The following is a 19,075-nucleotide window of genomic DNA, read 5'->3' as shown; positions in this document are numbered from 1 at the left end:
CTCCTGTCTCTGCCTCCCAAGCGCGGGGATTACAAGTGTACACCACCACGCCCGGCTTCCTGCCTCACTTTTTAAGGACACTTGTTATTACCTTCTTCCCACTCATATCATCAGAAGCTCACCTGCATATCATCAGGAGCCCACCTGCATTATCAGGAGTGCACCCACATCAAGGAACCCACCTGCATCATCAGGAGCCCATCCACATAATCAGGAGTGCACCCACATCATCAGGGGCCCACCTGCATTATCAGGAGCACACCTGCATCATCAGGGGCCCAACTGCATCATCAGGAGTGCGCCCACATCATCAGGGGCCCACCTGCATTATCAGGAGCACACCCGCATCATCAGGGGCCCACCTGCATCATCAGGAGTGTACCCGCATCATTAGGAGCCCACCTGCATCATCAAGAGCCCACCCGCATCATCAGGAGCCCACCTGTATCATCAGGGGCCCCACCCACATCATCTCTTCATCTCAAGGCCCTTCTTTAATCACACCCCAAAGTCTCTTTTACCATGTAAGGTAACATTTGTGACTCTGGAGATTGAGGTTTGGCTATTTTTCGGGGGTCCTAAGCCTTCTACAGGCTCTCCACACTTAGGAAATTATGAATGTGCACAAATGTGGTCAGATCCAATTAGCTTAGTCATGGTGTGATCCTATGATTATGTGAAGGCTTTCTAAACCCTTACTCCCTACATATACCTCCTGACTTCCTCTTGTTGGAATAAAACATCGTCGTCCACAGAGAATGCAGGCTTGATACAAGGGTCTGAATGTGTGTTTCTTCATGTCACTTGTCTGTGGCTGATGGCGGAGCCTTATAAGAACAGCACTCTAGCACGAGAGGGTTCTCAGTAATGGAGAGAGAAAAGGCACTTGGAAGTAGGACCATAAAGTTTTAATCAAACACAACAAAATGGCGGCGATGCAGAACAAATAGTGCTTGGAGAAGAGAAAGAAGACCATCTCCTTGGTGACGTAGATTATGTGTATAAAGATGAAGCAGTACAGGAACATGGCAAACTGGTTCTGAGGAAGCAGGAGGTCCTGGAGGCCGCCTGAGAACTGTGGGGGAAAGAATACAGTGGAGGTGGCACTGGGCAGATCTGGATTCAACCCCACTCTTTCCCTTCCTGAGTGTGCCTTCAGGCAGGTTATCAGCCTCACTTAAGGAAAGGATAGTAGTGCTTTCTTCCCACAATCACAAGGAGGAAGAGGGGGAAGATAAATGAAACAATACTTAGGGAGGTCCCTAGCATGTTAATTTCTATATTGTGCTTCCTGCCTGGGGCACCAGGCCAGCACCACCCTTTCTCTTCACATTCCACACTGCCACTGGAATTACATGTGAACCATTTTTATCTGACTCCAAAGCCCCAAATCTGGACTCTGAGTTTTGCAAGTGTTCTCTGGACACTTGATACTAAACTTAGATTTCTGGACAGTGGCATGATGAGATTCATGTCCTTTGGGTACACATGATTGTTTCTGTTGAATCCCTAGTTCCTAGAACATATTGTATGAGTCATAATATCCATGGTTCTTCAGTCAGGGTTTGGTCTCTCCTGGAGGTAGGTGCTGAAAGATAGTGAGCAGGTCTCCCCAAACCCACAGAAAACTGGGCTTGGGGGAGGTAGCTTGAATGACCTGGAATCTATATAATTGGGATGTGATAGATCTCATTTTAACTGTAGAACATATCAATATTTAAGTGAATTCTGATATACCTATTTTGATCTGTAGTTAGGAAGGCATTAGCCATGGTTTTACTGTAAACTATTTTTTTTTTAAAGCAGCCAGATGGTAGGGAGTGAGATGCCCTAAACTAGCAAGAAACACACTTGAATATTTTGAAACAGAGTCTCACTAAGTTATGGAGGCCTAACTAAGTAGTTGAGGCTGGCCGCAAACCGCAATCCTCCTGTTTCAGCCTCCCAAGTATTGGGATTACAAGCATGTGCCACCACGCCCAGCTCAAGTAAAACATTTTTGTAAACTACTGTTGAAAGCTGAAGGTATACGGACATGCCATTGTTGAAATAGCTACATAACACGTGAGGGCAACTAAATAAGACTAAGATGGGTAGGAAATGGCTGCAGTGATGATGTCTCTAATGAATAGCAAGGAAGGTTGGAATCAGAGAAAGAAACTCAACGCTAGGTAGACCATGAATCCAGACCCTTGGTCTCCTCTGCTGCCTTCTAACAGTCTACAGGAATTTTCAGTTTGAAATGCTGGAGATGGGGACAATTATGATTCTGATAATAAAACATGTATTTCTGAAACCCTTTAGACTTTTCAAAACATTTTTAATGGTCTATCTTTAGAACAGAAAACAGAGGGTAGATAGGACTATATACCAAGGGTTTCAATCTCATCCAGTAAGGAGAAAGATTTTTCAAATTAAAAAGAGGGAAATATCTGTGTTCAGTGGCACACACTTATAATTTTCAGTACTTGGGAGGCTGAGACAGGAGTATTCCAGGTTTGAGGCAAGCCTGTACAATTTAGTGAGACTTTGTCTCAAAATAAAAAGGGTTGGAGAAGCAGCTCAGTAGAGAGTCTCTGGAGTCAATCCCCAGCACTATACATATAAAAAATAAACAAAAAAATTGGGGGGAGGACAAATATGATTAGAAGAAGACACAGACCAAAGGCATAGTATAGTACTATGCCTGCCTTAAGTAATTTCAGGCTCAACTTTGTGACAAATTTCATCCCAAGATACTGAGCAAACCTACAAATTTGGGAATGGAAATTGCAAGAATGAAAAAATATCAGTTAATATGCCAGAATCCTAGAGACAGGCAAAAATTTTTTAGAAGTTCAGAAAGAGAGAGAAAAAGATGGAGAATCGAGGTTCCAGTTCAATAAACTTGATTTGGCCTAGTGACATTATTTAATATATAATTATGCAGCTATTTTGTGAGCCAAAAGATAACAGTTAAGAAGCCAGCGTATGTTCATTGTGAACAAATCATGTAAAACCAGGCCTATTTTCTTTTTTTTTTTTTAATGGAGCAGTCAATTGTAGACATGCTATAGGTAATATCATATCTTAATTTTAGGAAACCACTTGACAGGATGTCTCAGTAACATTTTTTTGGGCAAACTGATGAAATATTAGTTGGATAAATTAACTCCAGGGTGTTGATTAGTGAAATGTTGCTAATCTGGAGTGAGATCTTTTAGTGGTGTTTACTTTAGGTCATACAATTATAGCAATGACTTGGAGAAAGACAGGAAGCAAGTTTCTAAGAACTGAGGATGACTCAGAGCTGGGAAGCATGGCTAATACATCCCAATAAAATAAAAAAGTAATGAATGCAAGTTGCTGCATTGGGTCAAGAAGTGAGTTGCATGAGTACATAAAAATGGTAATGGCTAATGATTATTGAGTGCTCACCTAATGTGCTGGGCTCCTTACAAAGCAGCTCATATGCATTCTCTCCTTAATGCTCACAACAGTCCTAGGAGATAGGTTCTATCTTAGGGATGAGCAAGCCAAGGTTCAAAGAGGATCAGAAGTTGCCCAAGGCTCAGCAGTATATACATACTAGAGCCAGAAGTTTAGTGCAGAATTAACTTTAAAGGCCAGGAAGCACTGCTCTAAACATTAACATCTTTCATTATTGAGTGCTCTGATGGCCTGGATGCTGTGCTGAGCACTTCATGAACTGTTTCATCTCAAGAAGGCATTCTTATTCAGATTCAGGACAGATAAGGGTTGAGCATACATATCTTGTGAAAAGATGGCTTTTTCAGTTGCCTAGGAGGCAGTGTGATTCACCAACAAGTGTAGCCTGATTGGGGAGGTAATATCTTTATAGACGTATGGGGGTCAGACTGCAGAAAGAATATGGGAATCACATGTTGTGAGATACAAGGCAAAGTGTGGTGGAAGTCCAGTCATAGGGGGATGTTGAAGACTTTTCCCTAGAGTTCTCAAAAGGGCTGCTCGGTAGATGACAGAGTTCTGAGGTTCCTCCTAGACTCAGTTCTCCTTAGACTAACATGGAAGCTAAGAGTGGTCCCAAGTTGTGGAGAGGTCTCAGCCCATCTTAGGAAGTGACCCAAGGCAGCCCGGGCTGGAGGTGTGCAGGGATGCTCCCACTGCCTTCAGATTCAGGGTCTGCAGGGCTGGGCACCAGCCAGCCTCCAAGCAGGTGAGATGGGCTCCCTACTGCCCCTGCTCTGGCCCTCAGGACAGCCTCTGTGGACCCCTGGCCCAGTGCCAAGCCTGCCACCTACCGGGCGCGGTGCCGCCTGCTGCTGTAGCTGCTCCATCACCTCTTCATGCTGCCGCTGCCGCTCATTCTCCTCATGCAGGTACTTGAGCCGGGTAAGCTCGAACTCCATGCGCACCTTTTCCAGCTCCATTGCATTGTGCTCAGTCCCTGGAGTGAGGGGAGGCTCTGCAGGTTCAGGGCAAGGGCCATCGCCTGCCTGGCCCTTTGTGGCAGGTCCAGCCTTCGGGGACAGCAGCTTAGGGGGTCCTGGGCAGCCTCTGTCGTCACCAGTTTCCATTTCTTCCAGGTAGTTGTAGGAGGAATCTGGCTTTGGGGCCTCTGCCTCCTAGGGCAGAGAAAGGGGGAATGGAGGTGGGCAGTGGAGAGTGAGTATAGGGCTGCTTCCACTCCCAGCCCCTGCCCCCAGCTTCAAGCCCAAGGACTGGGGAACGGGAAAGAGTGTCCTAGGTTATAAAGATCCAGGCTGAGTTCTAATTAGGAGTGCTTTTAGGCAGAGTTAGAAGGAGGAGGGCTTTGAAGGAAAAAACAAACAAAGGACTGGTGAAGATGGCAAGTCCAGGCATTAGAGTCCTGGCAGATGTCTGTCTTCCTAGTGATTTTCAAGTCACCAGAGAAGTAAACTTCCTCACTACCCCCACTCCACCCAACTTAAAGGCACCCCAGGACCTTTAAGAGGGAGGAATAAACCTAGGATTGGTGTTTTGAGAACCAAAAATAGAAGGACCAACAAGAGGGATGTGGGAGCCAGGTGTGGTAGCACATGCCTGTCATCTCAGTACTTGGGAAGCTGAGACAAGAGGATTGCAGGTTTGAGTCCAGCCTCAGCAACTTAGTAAGACCCTCAGCAACCCAGTGAGATCTTATTTCAAAATAAAAAATAAAATAGGACTGGATGCATAGTTCAGAGGTAGAATGCCACCTGGGTTCAATCTCCAGGACCAAAAAAAAAAAAAAAAAAAAAAAAAAAAAGAGAGAGAGAGAGGGGAGTGCTATTCATGGAGGGAGGAAAGCACCTCACATGTGAGGTAGAGAGATGAGACCAAAGCCATCTTCAAGTGACTTAACATTCTTGCAGGGTCACACAAAGGGAATGGGGATCACTTCTCATTTTGGTAGCTCTGTGAACCTCATAGCACTTGACTCTTACCACATGTCCCTAGAGCGCTCTTTCTTACTCAGACAAGATGGCTGAGACAGTGAGATGGGGCATCCTTCTTACCAACAAAGCCCTTGACTTCCCTTCAGGTGTGGAGTCACCAGGCACCAACTTGGAAAAGGTAGGGCAACTTTCTCCTGCTCCCCGGGCTTCCATTGCCTCCATGTCCTCTGTGGCCATCTGGAAAGCCACAGGGCTTCCAGCTGAGGCCAGAGGACATCTTTTGAGGCAATAACATTTGCCCTCACCAGATTCCACAGCTGGCCACCATCACAATCCCCTGTCCTCATAATTAACCACATTCTACCAGTTGCTAAGGCTCCTTTGCTAAAAGATGCAACACCATTAAGATACCATTATTAAGAACTGCAGAATGAGTCTCTCTCACTCCTATGGAGTGCTTTGAAAACTAGAATTCTAGCACTTGAAATCCAGAATCCTACCATATGAAATTCATTCTCTTTGGATCTTTTAAAAAATGCAGATTATATTGGGATGAGTTATGGTTAGCTCCACAAACTCTATTATGGGCTGAATTCTCCCTCCATTCCTATGTTGAAATTTTAACTCCCCGCCCCCAGTCCCTTATAATGTGACTTTATTTGCAAGTGGAATCTTTATAGAAGTTATTACATTAAAATGAGGCCACCAGGGTGGCTTTTAATTTAATATGAATGAAGTCCTTATAAGAAAAAGAAATGTCACTGACATATATGGAGGAAAGATGGTGTGGAGTCAAGAAGAGAGTTGTGTTAGGGTTCTCCAGAGAAACAGAATCAGTAGGACATATACAAGATGAAATTTATTACAAGAATTATGGGGGCTGAGAAGTTCCACAAGCTCCTGTCTGTAAGCTAGAGATCTGTGAAAACTGGTGGTATGAATTCTAGTCCCAGGGCCTAAAACCTGGAGTGCCCATGTAGAAGTCCCAGTCCCAGGGCAGAAGAGCCAAGAATCAGATCTTGTAGTCAGGCAGAGACAGCTTTCTAAACTTTACTACCAGTCCTCTAATTCAAATGTGAATCTCTTCTCAAAACACCCCCAAAGATATACCCAGAAATAATGTTTAACCAGATAAGTGGGCATCCCATGGCCCAGTCAAGATGACACATAAAATTAACCTTTTCTGGCCTGAAGAAGATCCTTTTCTCACAACCCTTCATAGGAAGCAGCTCTGCTGACACTTTGATCTTGATGTCAAGCCTCCAGAACTGTGAGAATATAAGTGTCTATTGTTTGAGGAGCTCAGTCCGCTCACTTTATTATAGCAACACCAGGAAACTGATACAACCTGTGTTCTTCATACGTCCCTACGGGTAGATCAAATTGAGGGGGAGTGGCAGAAAGACTGGAGGCTGGGAAATGTGCTTTGTCACCTTCAGCTTTGTGAAAACCACAACAAAACATTTTTTTGGTAGTTGGAAGTGAGGTTGCTTTATGGAAAGAGAAAGCACTGCACATGAATTCTGGCTTTGCGTCTATCTCATTGTGTGACCAAGGGAAAATAACTTTATCTGTCTGATGTTCAGTGCCCTATTTGGGAAAAGAATAATGACTTAGCCATGTCCTTTAGAGATAGATCTTTATGGAAATTATGTTAAAATGAGGTCATTAGCCGGGCGTGGTGGTGCACACTTGTAATTCCCGTGCTTGGGAGGCAGAGACAGGAGGATCACGCAGGTTCGAAGCCAGCCATGCTGGTGTAAGAGACCCTGTTTCAAAAATATAAAATAGGTCTGGGAGTGTAGCCTGGAGGTAGAAGGGCTTCCAGGAACCCCAGTACCACACACACAAAAAATGAGGTCATTAAGGTGGCTTCTAATCCAATATGAATGGCAGCGCTGATGTGAAAATATGATGGTGTGGCTTTCCAGGTAGAGCTCTCTCCCTGGAAAAGGACTAAGCAAATAATAACTGTTGTTGTTGTTGTTGTTATTATTATTATTATTGTTGTTGTTGTTGTTGTTGTTGTTATTTGATACTTGGGATTAAACCCAGGGACATTCTACCTCTGAGAAACACCCTCAGCCCCTTAATTTATTTTTAATTTGAAACAGGGTCTCACTAAGTTGCTGAGGTTTTTGCTAAATTACTGAGTCTGTCCTTTAGTCTGAAATTCTCCTGTGTCAGCCTCCCAAGTACTGGGATTACAGGTGTGCCCTACCACACCTGGCTATTATTTTTATGAGAAGTGGGCTTGTCATGAAAAGATGAGAAAACTCGATTTACTTTTCTTCTATTTTGAAAAACTTTACCCGAACCATGGCTTTCCTCTTTCTCTCCTTATAGTGGTGACTGTGTGAATTATCTCACAGTTATTGTGTAAGACACTTATTCTGCCTCATGCACTGGAAGTCAGATCACCAGATAACTACACATAGGGTCCCAGTTAAATGTGAACTTTAGGTAAATAAGTTTTAGTATAAGTGTGTTCTAAAAATTGCACAGGATACTTTCAATACATTATTATTCATTGATTATCTGAAATTCAAATTTAACTGGACATGCTGTTTTTTCACTTACTAAATCTGGTGGTCTTAATTAGGAGACACCTATCAAAGAAACAATTATATATGATCAAATAAATTATAAAAAAACAAGAAAGTACTGAAACGTACAGTAAACACTAAGGGCAGTTATATCAGCTGGATAGCAAATAATCTTAACATCTCAATGACATACAAAAGTAAACATTGACTCAGCATAGGTATCTACAGGTTGGCTGATCTAGATAGGACTCAGATGGAGGCTTGCCTGAGGCAGCCTTCTTCCACGTGTCTCTTCTTGGGACCAGTGGGCTAGCCTGGGTGTGCTCTCTCTATGGCAATGGAACTGGTACACCATCATTTCCGTCTTAAACTATTTGCAAAAACCAAAGGATGGGGAAATGTACTCTGCCCCTTTAGTTGGGGGAACTGCAAAGATATAGGAGAGAAGGCAGGGGTTCAGATACCTCAGGGGCCATTAAGGCAGTGTACCAAAGGAGTCAAGAGGTCAGTGATGATGTGATTAGGTTTGGTGGAAAAGATGACATGAAGGGTGGGTGGGAGTTGAGTGGGAGGAAAGGATCAGTGTGGGCAAAGTTTTAGTTGATAATCATTGTTCATTCACTTCTCCATTCCTGCTCTCTGCCTTTCTCTACCCTGCCCTTTTCCTTGGAGTCTGACCTCCATGAAGCAGTATTAATTCTTTAGGAAAAACAGTCTGTGATTCTCATTTTCCCTCTACCAAGATGCATTCATCCCAGTTCCCTGAGAAGGTGGGGAGATAGGTGTCCTGAGACTTGGGTTGGTTTGAGACTCATAGTAGCCTGAAAATAGCCTTTGTCTCCTCCACTAGCTCAGAGAAGAGGACTTGTAGTAAAGCCACATGTGGGAACAAGGAATGGACAGGGCCATATGGGAGCCTGGCAGCAGGAATTTGGGATGACTTGGCCTCAGAGGGACTGTGCTAGGTCCAGGGCAGCTCCAGACACTGGCAGCCGGGGCTGCACACCTCTTCAGGAGCTTTGTGAGTACTATGACTCGATTGATTTTAGGATTTCTGCTTCTGTGTCTGTCCTCACCCCTCACTAAGAACTTCCTCATGTTTTTTCCCCATTGCATATCTTCAGTGTGTGCAGGATTTCTGCTTTCTCACAATTTCAGCTCATTTGTAACTTTGGCTTCTAGCTCAGGGTCCTTTGTGTTCTGATACTATTACCTTTCTGTGTACCTTTAGGCTGGATTTGTCCTGAATCACTCATGATTCCCTAGCCAATGTTTTCAAAAGCAAGAATTGGAATCAATGGGCTTATCTGTTAAGTCCAGAGTTGTTCTAGTTGCTGGGCACCCTAGAGAAGGTGTTAGCCCAGTTCCCTCTGGTGAAAGGTGGGAGGATGAGAAGGTGGGTTATATGGTACAGTGTACAGCATAGTAGCCTCAGGTCATCCATCTGCAGGAGTTGCGGGCAGATTAGTTTCCCTTAGAGGGGGTAATGGGATATAGTCAACACCATGTTGAAGACTTGACTTCAATTACAGGTTTGGCAAATAACCAGATGAAAGACTCATGTATTAGCACAGCACTCATAAGGGCTTCATGTACATGATCTCATTTGATTCTCAGAATGCCCTTGTAAGGTAATTTAAAGCAGGCACAAGAACTGCTTCCTAATAAGTAGGGAACTTGAGTCACACAGAGACATGAGGAGAATCATGTCTGGGTGCAAAGGATGTCAATCAGTGGAGCCAGAACTGGAATGGAGGCTTCCTATCTCCTGCCCCTATCTTTTAATATGCACCATAAAGATGGTCTTGGGGGCTCCAGCTTTTAAGAGGTGAGATGATTTTCTGACTCATTAAAAAGGTGATATGTGCATAGAGGTTTATTACAGCATTACTTATAATAGCAAGAGAGAGAAAGCAACTTAAATTCTACCAGAAGGGACAAAAGAAAGCTGGATAAATAATTGGTACTGTAGCTTTGTTAAGAATACTAAGTGGGTGTTGAAAAGAATGAGACTAAAGAAAAGGAAAAGAATAAGTAGCAGCAACAGTGCAAGTATCTTTTCTTGAAGATATATTATTATTATTTAAAAGTAAAAATAATGCTCCCATATGTATCAACATATGAAAATATACCCACATATATCTATAACATATCTGGAAAGACATTCAAGAAATGGTTCATGATGACTATCTCTAAGATGAAGACTGAGGGATTTGGGACTTGGGGTGGGAGGGGACTTATTCTTAATTCTTTACTAGTTTTTACTTCTGATTGAAAAAAGTCAAATCTGTGTTCATATATTATGCTTCCAGTTAAAATTCTGAGAAGTGTCTGGAGGACACAAGTGAAGGAAGTTTTGGATATACAACCTATTCAAGTTGAAGTCAGGCAGTCTTTGAACTGCCTTGTCATATCAAACCTGTACATCATCTGCCCCATCCCTTTTTTCCTTCTCCCACCCAAAGTAGTCTGTATTCAAATGGAGATAAATGTATCACTGCTGAAATTTCCTCTTCCTTTCCTGGTACCTGCAGCTATAAACTCCATGTGTCTTTGAGACTTTCTACTCAGGTGTGCTAGAGTGTTTAGAATATTATAATAGTAACAACAATGATAGCTTACAGTTATTGGACACAAAACATCTACCAGGCATTGTGAATTTTCATTGACTATTCTACTTAATTCTCAGAGCAATCTCTAAGTTAGGTATTATCATTACCTCTGTTGTAATAGAAATTGACTTATAGAGAGGCTAAATTACCTCTCCACAGTTACACAGCTGGAGAGAAACCAGCATTCAAGGACTAAAGCCAGAATTTAAGCATTAAAGTCCTTGTAGTAAATCTCTTTCTTTTTGAAATACTTAGTATTGCTCTTTTCCTGACTGAAGTCTGCTGATAAGGGGTTATTCAAGAGAAGAAGGTAACACAAGTTGATCCAAGGATGTGTTAGGAAAAATCAGACAGAGGAAGGAGCAAGGAGCTGCCTTCTGGGTGTCCTTCCAGAGAGTTTACAGAAATACATGTATAAGAGTGTTGTATTCTTTGGAGTCCACACAAAAGATAGAAACACACAATTCTAACAGGAAAGGTAGAATATACATAACTATCAATAACAAGAGGTTGGCTACCTAAGGGGTATCGTGGTTTAAATATAGAATGCCCCCTGGAAGAGTTCATGTATTGATATTCAGAGGTAATATAATTGAAACATGAGGGTCCTAATCTGATCAAGCGATAAATCCATTGATGGATTAAAAGATTTATTGGGTGGTAGGTAGGGTGTGGCTGTTGGGAGTGTGGCCTTCAGGAATACACATGTCCCTCCCCTTGCTTTTAGCTTCTGGCCACCATGTTGTGAGAGCAGCAACCCTTCACTCCTGTTCTCTCTGCTTCCTGCTGCCAAGCCCTGAGCTCCTCAGATATGACCCAGCCTAACGTGGACTAAAACCTCTGAAAAGTCCAGAACTATGAGCAAGTAAATCTTCCTTTGAGTTGTAGTCATCAGGTATTTTTGGTTACAGCAGTGAAAATGCTGACTGAAATGGAGTGAAGAGACTCTGAAAATTAGAGAAGAATAAGGTTGTGAGATACACTCTCTGATACTGAAATTCAGACCTTAGTGGGGAGGATGTGGTAAGTGTAAAGATTTACAGAGGTCCAGGTCAAGCAGCTCAGGGCTGGCAGGCCTGCCGGAGTGGGGGGATTAACAGAACTCACTAGAAAGTTGCCTGGGGGTATTGAACTTGAGAACCTCGCTGAGAAACTTGTTGAGGAGCTGCCCACGAGGCGCTACTGAAACTCTCTGGAGGTGAGGAATTAGTAAAGGGCCACTAGGTACTCTGTATGTGGGCAAGAATCCTAGCATTTCAAGAGTAAGAAAAAATACTATACCCAGAACCAAGAAGAGTAGCCCTTAGTCTTATGGTGTCCCCTCCATTTCCCTCTACTGACAAAACATGTCAGCAGGCAAGAGAAATATTTACAGGGTTCCACTTCAGAATCACAAGCAGGGTAGTGAAGGGTGCATTTGCAGCCAAGCAATATTAAATGAATAGTAGCACTACATGCGCATATTAGCAAGTCAGTTTCCGTCTAATACATCATGTCATTGTCCTGACTTTTGAGAAGTCACCTCAAAACAATATTTTCTTTTTTTTAAATTTTTATTGGTGCATTATATTCATACATCATATTGGGGTAAAAAACTTGTGTGTACATACATGTACACATCACTGGTTTAACCACTACCCAATTCCCACCCCACTCCCTCCCTGTCCCTCCTTCCCTTGCTTGGCTTAGTGGTTGCCTTCAATATGTTTAAGTACATTATGTGTTTTGTGCTTTTATTTGTGCATTATAGTCTCACAACATAATGTAAATCATGTTGGCCCCTCTCCCGAATTCCCTCCCTCCTAATACAGAGTAACCAGACTGACATTGGTATATATTCACATGTACACACATAGTCTATGGTAGTATTTCTATTAATGAACCCAAGTCTTCCTCCATCCTTACCCTTACATCTCCTCCCTGGCTCTCCTGAGGTTTCTTCTCATCATCTGGAGTCTCTCTTGTATTCCAATTACTCCCTATCCTGCACATATTAAAGAAAACATATGACCCTTCATTCTCTGTGATTGGCTAATCTCACTTAATATAATGTTCTCCAGGTCCTTCCATTTTTCTTGCAAATGATGTAATTTTATTTTTCTTTATTGTTGAGTAGAATTTCATTGTGTGTATTTTCCATAAGTTTATAATTCATTAGTCTGTTGATGGACACCTGGATTGATTTAATAGTTTGGCTATTGTGAATTGTGCTGCATAATCATGGGTATGCATATATTACTGTAGTTCTTTGGTTTCAACCTCTTTGGAAAAATACCCAGTAGTGGTATGCCTGAATCATATGGTGGATTTATTCCCAGTTTTCTCTCCACATTGATCTCGATAGTGGTTGCAATCTCACCAACAATGTAGAAGAGTGCCCATTTCCCCACAGCCTCACCAACATTTACTGTTATTTGACTTCTTTCTGATTGCCATTCTAATTGCCATTCTGATTGGGTTTGGATGGAATCTCAGTGTAGTTTTGATTTGTGTCTCCCTGATGACTAATGATGGTGAACATTTTTTCATGTATCTATTGGCCAAAAATTTGTATCTCCTCTTTTGTAAAATGTCTATTCAATTCAGTTGCCCATTTCTTAATTGAGTTATTTGTCTTTTCTAGTAGAAAAATTTTAAATTCTTTGTATATTCTAGATATTAGACTTCTGTTGGAGGATAGTTGGTAAAGTTCTCCCATTCTGTAGGCTTTCTCTTTAGACTCCTGATGATTTTCTTTGATAAGCAAAAACTTTTTAGTATGATGCCATCCCACTTATTAATTCTTGTTTTAATTTCCTGAGGTTTGGGGGTCTTGCTGAGGAAGTTTCTACCTGTGCCTATATGTTGGAGTGTTGAACCTATGCTAATTTCCAAGTCTTTGATCCATCTTGAGTTGATTCCCATGTGGGGCGAGAGGTAAGGATTTAGTTCAATTTTTCTACAAGTGCAAACCAATATTTTCTAAGCTTCTTTCAGGTTCATGACCCTGTGCAGAAAAATACCAAGGCTCATTATATGCAGTTCTTACCTTTGTGGAGTATACAATAGCATTAGAGAGAAGGAGTGCTTCCTAGTGCTCCCTAAAAGCACACCGTGCTGGTCTGCCTCCCTGCCTCTTCACTGGCTGCTTCTGCAGCCTAGAAAATCTGCCCCCTCATCTCCACCAGCAAGAGTTTCCTTTAGCTTCCAGTCTCTACCACCTGTGAAACAGCTTCCCATTTCTCTGGGTGCTTTCCACTAAAGTGACCCTGCTTGTTTTCTGTCTTCCACTGTACTACAGTCTGGCCAAGGGCTGAGCTTGCTGCTCAAGATTTTAAAATGAAATTAAATTTATAAGGCTTGGATTTATAACTATCTTGGTGGGAATTCACTTACTATCAACTCACCCACATCCAGGTAGAGAGACAAAATTAGAGTGGTTGGAGGGGCAGTTTAGCCAGTGGTGCTGGCTGGGCTGCTGGCTCCCTCTTGGCTGGTGAGTGTGACATAGGCAGGTGGAGTAGAGAGTACGAGAGCTGCACCTTTTCCTCTTTTGTGTCTGGACACCTTGAGAAGAACCAGAGGCTTCATGACTCATGGGCTAGAGTGTAGTTGTGCATCTGACTTTAGCACTTATCTGACCTTTTAGAATCTTCTTTTTTGCCTTCAGGTGCTCCAACCAGCTCAGCAGAGTGAGATGATGAGGGGTCCCCCCTATTATACACTAGAGTCTTTCTCAAAAAGCCTCTTTGAGTGTTTCATCTGATACTTTTTTGTTTCATATAAGTTAGCACAAACATATTCCTATTAAGGAAAAAAAAAAAAAAAAAAAAAAACAAAACTCCAATTTTCCACCTGCACTCATTCTTCTGGTGCTTGGCTTCAACAGGAGGGTGAACAGGAGAAAGCAAGTGTTGGCCAACGCCGCCCTCTTGTGGTTCCTGTTTGTCCTCGTTGGAAGGCTTCCAGCTCAGTTTTTCCAGGGATCCCTCGTCCTGGCCATTTGCAGAATTATCAGGTAATCCCAGAAAAGCTGACCCCTCAGTTCCCTGGGAGAGTTTCCACTTCCAGAGACTGCCTCATGGAAATTCAAATCTGAGGCACTGGCTTCGTGGAGATCTGTGTTCTGGGGAGGAAAGGAATGTGTCATAAACAGGAACATCTGGGAACAGTGCAGTGAAACTGATGGCGGACAGAATCATGGGGGCATCAGAAATTAGAGACATCAGCAGGAGGAAGGCAGCAGCCATCCCAGCAGCGGACAGAGCATGGCCTCTGCCAGCCTATAGGAGCATGAGACAGCATACGACAGTATATACCTGGGCTTGTCCTGGAATTTGGAGCAGGGCTAAGAGCTGGGGGACTTGAAGTGGCATGATAAGGAAAAAATGGAGCAGGAGGCAGGGAGTCAAGTGTTAGGCTTAAGAAATAAGGGGAGGAGATAAAAGTTTTAAGGTCTTAGAACTGAAATAGTGAGCAGTGCTGTTACTAGTAGATTAGAGCAGGCCTGGCCCAGGGATGTGACCTTAAGTTCTAGGTGATCCTAGGTGTCTTAGAAGCCCCTGGATGCATTGGAGCCCCAGAGGTGAGCTGAATCTGGGGAAAAGGATGAAGTGGCTCTAGATTCATGTGAGGGGCTGTCACCCCAAGCCTGGTAAATTTTTTTTATAAGATTCCATGTAATGCCTGAACTTGGAAAATACTGAAAGCACCTAATTTATAGGTTTTTCTCTGCAGCCCCAGCAAGTGTTTTTGCCTAAGCTTGTCCTACCCAAACCCTGCTCTGATCCTCAACCATGTCCTTGCTCAGGAAAATGAAACTGGCACTGGAGTTGTGCCTTGAGAAGGGTCCTATCTATGAACCACACTCAGTCCTGGCGACCACTGAGAAGGGCTCCAGGTGCCACCCTCCCCAGGCATATCTGTATTTGAACTAGTATTAAAGCCTCTCCCAAATGATGGAATTTTAGATTCAGAAGTTGGACATTGGGAGAGATGATGACTGGGAGTTAGAGGAAGGCATCCCAGAACCCTTCATGGGGCCACGAGATGCAGTGCTTGGAAGTGCTGTCCATCCAAGCACTTCACGTAGAACTCAGAAACCCAAACACCAGTTGTAGCTACATTGTCTGCCCATTGGCTACAAGGCTACCTTGGTTACCAGCAGAATAAAAAATGGCTCACATTTATAGCACTGGGCCTTGCCTACAGTTTATAGGAGTTTTGACATGCTTTGTTTTCAGATGTGCTCCTCAGAGAGTATTTCTCAGGAAACCAGTCCCAAGGGATGTTCCATGAAGATCAAATTTCCCTGGCTGGGTAAGTTTGGGAAGTACCCTATACTATATTCTTATGTAGAAATTCACAGTTCACATCAGCATCTTGAAGGGTCAGAGAAGTTTAGTAGTGAAGAAATGGGGCTTTTGTTTAATGCAGATCTCCCCAAGTTCTTTGACTCTAGATACATTTTTCCTAGTGTACTCCATATCTCCCTCCCATGAAACTGGGCTCCCACAGAGTTCATGAGGAAGTAGCTTTTTCTGCATGCTGGGGTCATTATTAAAAGGTGGATCAAAACAAAGTTTTGACTTACAGAAACTGTGGGGAAGCCCTGGCTTTGGCATGTACTCCCTACAGCTTCAAGGCCCCCCTGCAGCAGTCCCATTCACGTCCACTAGCTCTTTTAATAATACTAGGTCATAGCCTCAGCATGGAATTGGAAGTAGGGTTGCTAGATCAAGTAGGTAAAAATAGGAAAATCAGCTAAATGTGAATTTCAGATAAACAGTGATGCTTTAACATCACTGTGTCACAGGCAGTACCAGGAAACTTCTGTTTGGAAGATGCCTAAGCAGTGTGGGGATACCCTGGGAAGAGTTAAACACTAAAATTTTTATGGAGAGCCAGCCATGGTGGCACATGCCTGCAATCCCAGTACTTGGGAGTCTGATACAGGAGGATCTCAAGTTTAAGATGTAAGAGAGAAATACCATCTTTTCTGCAGAAGTTATGAGATCACATAGAAACTGGCAGGCTTCCGTTTTGTTCACTTTGTAACTTTTGCACAGGTGTTGTATGTTCCACTCCCAGATGTTCTGGTTTCATGTTTCTCCTTTTGTAAAATCTGCCCAGGGGATTCAAAATGGTGATTTATAATTGTTATTTTGTAACTTCTTTTGTTACTTTATTTGTGTTTATTTGCTCCTTCCCCCAATTCCTTTTACAAAATTCCTCAGGCTAGCCTATGTACTCTCTTCTCTCAAAACTTTTTTCCTTACTGTATCTCCTTGTTTTATATTCAAGCTATTTCATAGCTCAATACTTAAATATTCTACTAACTAGAAGAGTCCTAGTATCTAACCTTCTCTCATTCTCAACCAGATACTACCTTATTATACTTAAATTCTTACTCAACCTAATCCTATCCCCTACTTTACCTGACTCCTATATCCATTACCCCAGCTCCTCCCCCCTTACCCAACCTTCATCACTGAAAATAGCACTGCTTACCTACTGACACCTCTAAATTTCTACTACTAAGATTGGATCAGACAGAATACCCACAAAATCACATACAAAAGAGAAGATGCTAAGACATCAGAAAAACAAGCCTGAAAACCCTGAAAATATGAGAACCAGGAACAGTGGGGAACTAAGGAAAATCATGAATACTGACCTACAAGAAATCCAAAGAGGAGAATTCCAAGTCCTGATCTTCAGTATGATAAAACACCTGACAACAAGTGTACAAAAAATGAAAGAGGAAAGGGAGACATTAAGAAAGAATCAGAAAGAGGTCTGGAAGTTAAAGAGTCAACAAATGAAGACAGCAATAGAAAGAAATTCTGGAAGATTAGATGAAATGGAAAATAGAATATCACTGTTAGAAGACAGTTCATTAAAAAACAAAAAGCACAGTCAACAGCATACAAAAATCATTACAGCAACAAAACCTAAACATCCAACAACTGTGGGACAACATAAAATGTCATAAATCATGGATAAAAGGCATTGAAGAAGGGATAGAGGTACAGACCAAGGATATTTATAATCTCTTCAGATAAATAATTTCAGAGAATTTTCCAAACATGGAAAGAGACTTAGACATACACATTCAGGAGACATACAGAACACCGTTAAGGCAAGATCAAAGAAGGACCTCCCCATGCCATGTAATAATCAAAATGACCAACACAGAAGCCAAGAAAAGAATCTTAAAGCAGTGAGAACAAAAGAATAGGTGACATATAGGGGCAAAACAATAAAAATCACCCAGACTTTAGAACCCAAGTCATGAATGCCAGGAGAGACTGGTATGATGTAATCCAGACCCTGAAAGAAAACAACTTTCAACCAAAACTGCTATATCCAGCAAGGTTATTATTTAAAATTGATGGAGAAACAAAAATATTTCAAGATAAGCAGAATCTCAAAAAAATTCATGAATACAAAGCTAACACTAGAGAAAATACTTAAATAAACCATAAAGAAGAAAAAAGAAGCAAATTTCAAAACCAGAGAAGAGATGAATTGATCAGCAGGGCAACTAACTAAAGAAGAAATAACATTATACCAAACAGAAGGTAGAACACAAATGACAGGAAACAAATATTATATTTCAATAACTCTGAACATCAAAGGACTCACCAATTAAAAGACATAGACTGGCAATGTGGATTAAAAAACATAATCCAAATATATGCTGCTTACAAGAAATTCACCTTACAGTCAAAGACATTCATAGACTGAAAGTGAAAGGATGGAAAAAGATATATCATGCTAATGGAGACCAAAATCAGGCAGAGGTAGCAATGCTGATATCCAACAAAACAGACTTTAAGCTAAAACACATCAGAAGAGACAAAGTAGGGCACTTCTTTTTATTAAAAGGTACAATTCACCAAGAATATATAATGATAATAAATGTCTATGCCCCAAATGTGGGGGTACCCACATTTTAAAAATTTACCCTTTAGGACATCAGATCTCAAATAGATCCAAATACAATAAACACACCTCTATGGCACTAGATCTATCTTCAAGGCAAAAGATGAGTAAAGACTCTTCAGAACTACAGAAAGGTATAAACCAAATGGACCTAATAAACATATACAGAATATTTCAACCAGGAACAGCAGAATACATATTCTTCTCAACAGCCCATGGAACCTTCTCCAAAATAGATCACATTCCTGGGCCAAAAAGCAAGCACCAGCATATTCAAAAGATGTAATACCCTGCATCTTTTCAGACCACAATGGAATGAAAGTGGAACTCAACAGGAAGAACAAAAAAAACTATCTAAATACATGGAGATTGAATAATACACTATTGAATGATGAGTGGGTAAGATCAGAAATAAAGGGAGAAATAAAGAAATTTCTAGAATTAAATAAAAATAGAGACACAACTTACCAAAATCTATGGGACACTTTGAAGGCAGTGTTAAGAGGCAAGTTTATAGCATTGAGTGCCCACATAAGAACAGAGAAGAACCTAATGACACATCTTAAGGACCTAGAAAAAATGCAACAGTCTAATCCCAGAGCCAGCAGAAGGCAGGAAATAATTAAAATCA

At 41.9% G+C, this 19,075-nt stretch overlaps 1 protein-coding gene across 1 annotated transcript; it reads right to left on the bottom strand.

The window, feature by feature from the left end:
- Nucleotides 1–844: 844 nt before the first annotated feature.
- TMEM247 (transmembrane protein 247) lies at nucleotides 845–5,597 on the bottom strand (the record flags this gene model as incomplete). The annotated part of the gene is made up of 3 exons (XM_080711362.1): nucleotides 845–1,075; nucleotides 4,263–4,586; nucleotides 5,481–5,597. The coding sequence occupies 3 exons, from the start codon at nucleotides 5,595–5,597 to the stop codon at nucleotides 845–847; spliced, it is 672 nt and encodes a 223-aa protein (XP_080567488.1).
- Nucleotides 5,598–19,075: the final 13,478 nt, after the last annotated feature.

The sequence above is a fragment of the Muscardinus avellanarius genome (assembly GCF_963383645.1).
Source record: "Muscardinus avellanarius genome assembly, chromosome: 15".
NCBI classification, from domain to species: Eukaryota; Metazoa; Chordata; class Mammalia; order Rodentia; family Gliridae; genus Muscardinus; species Muscardinus avellanarius.
The sequence above is the reverse complement of the archived record's forward strand: the minus strand, read 5'-3'. Positions and strand labels throughout refer to the sequence as shown.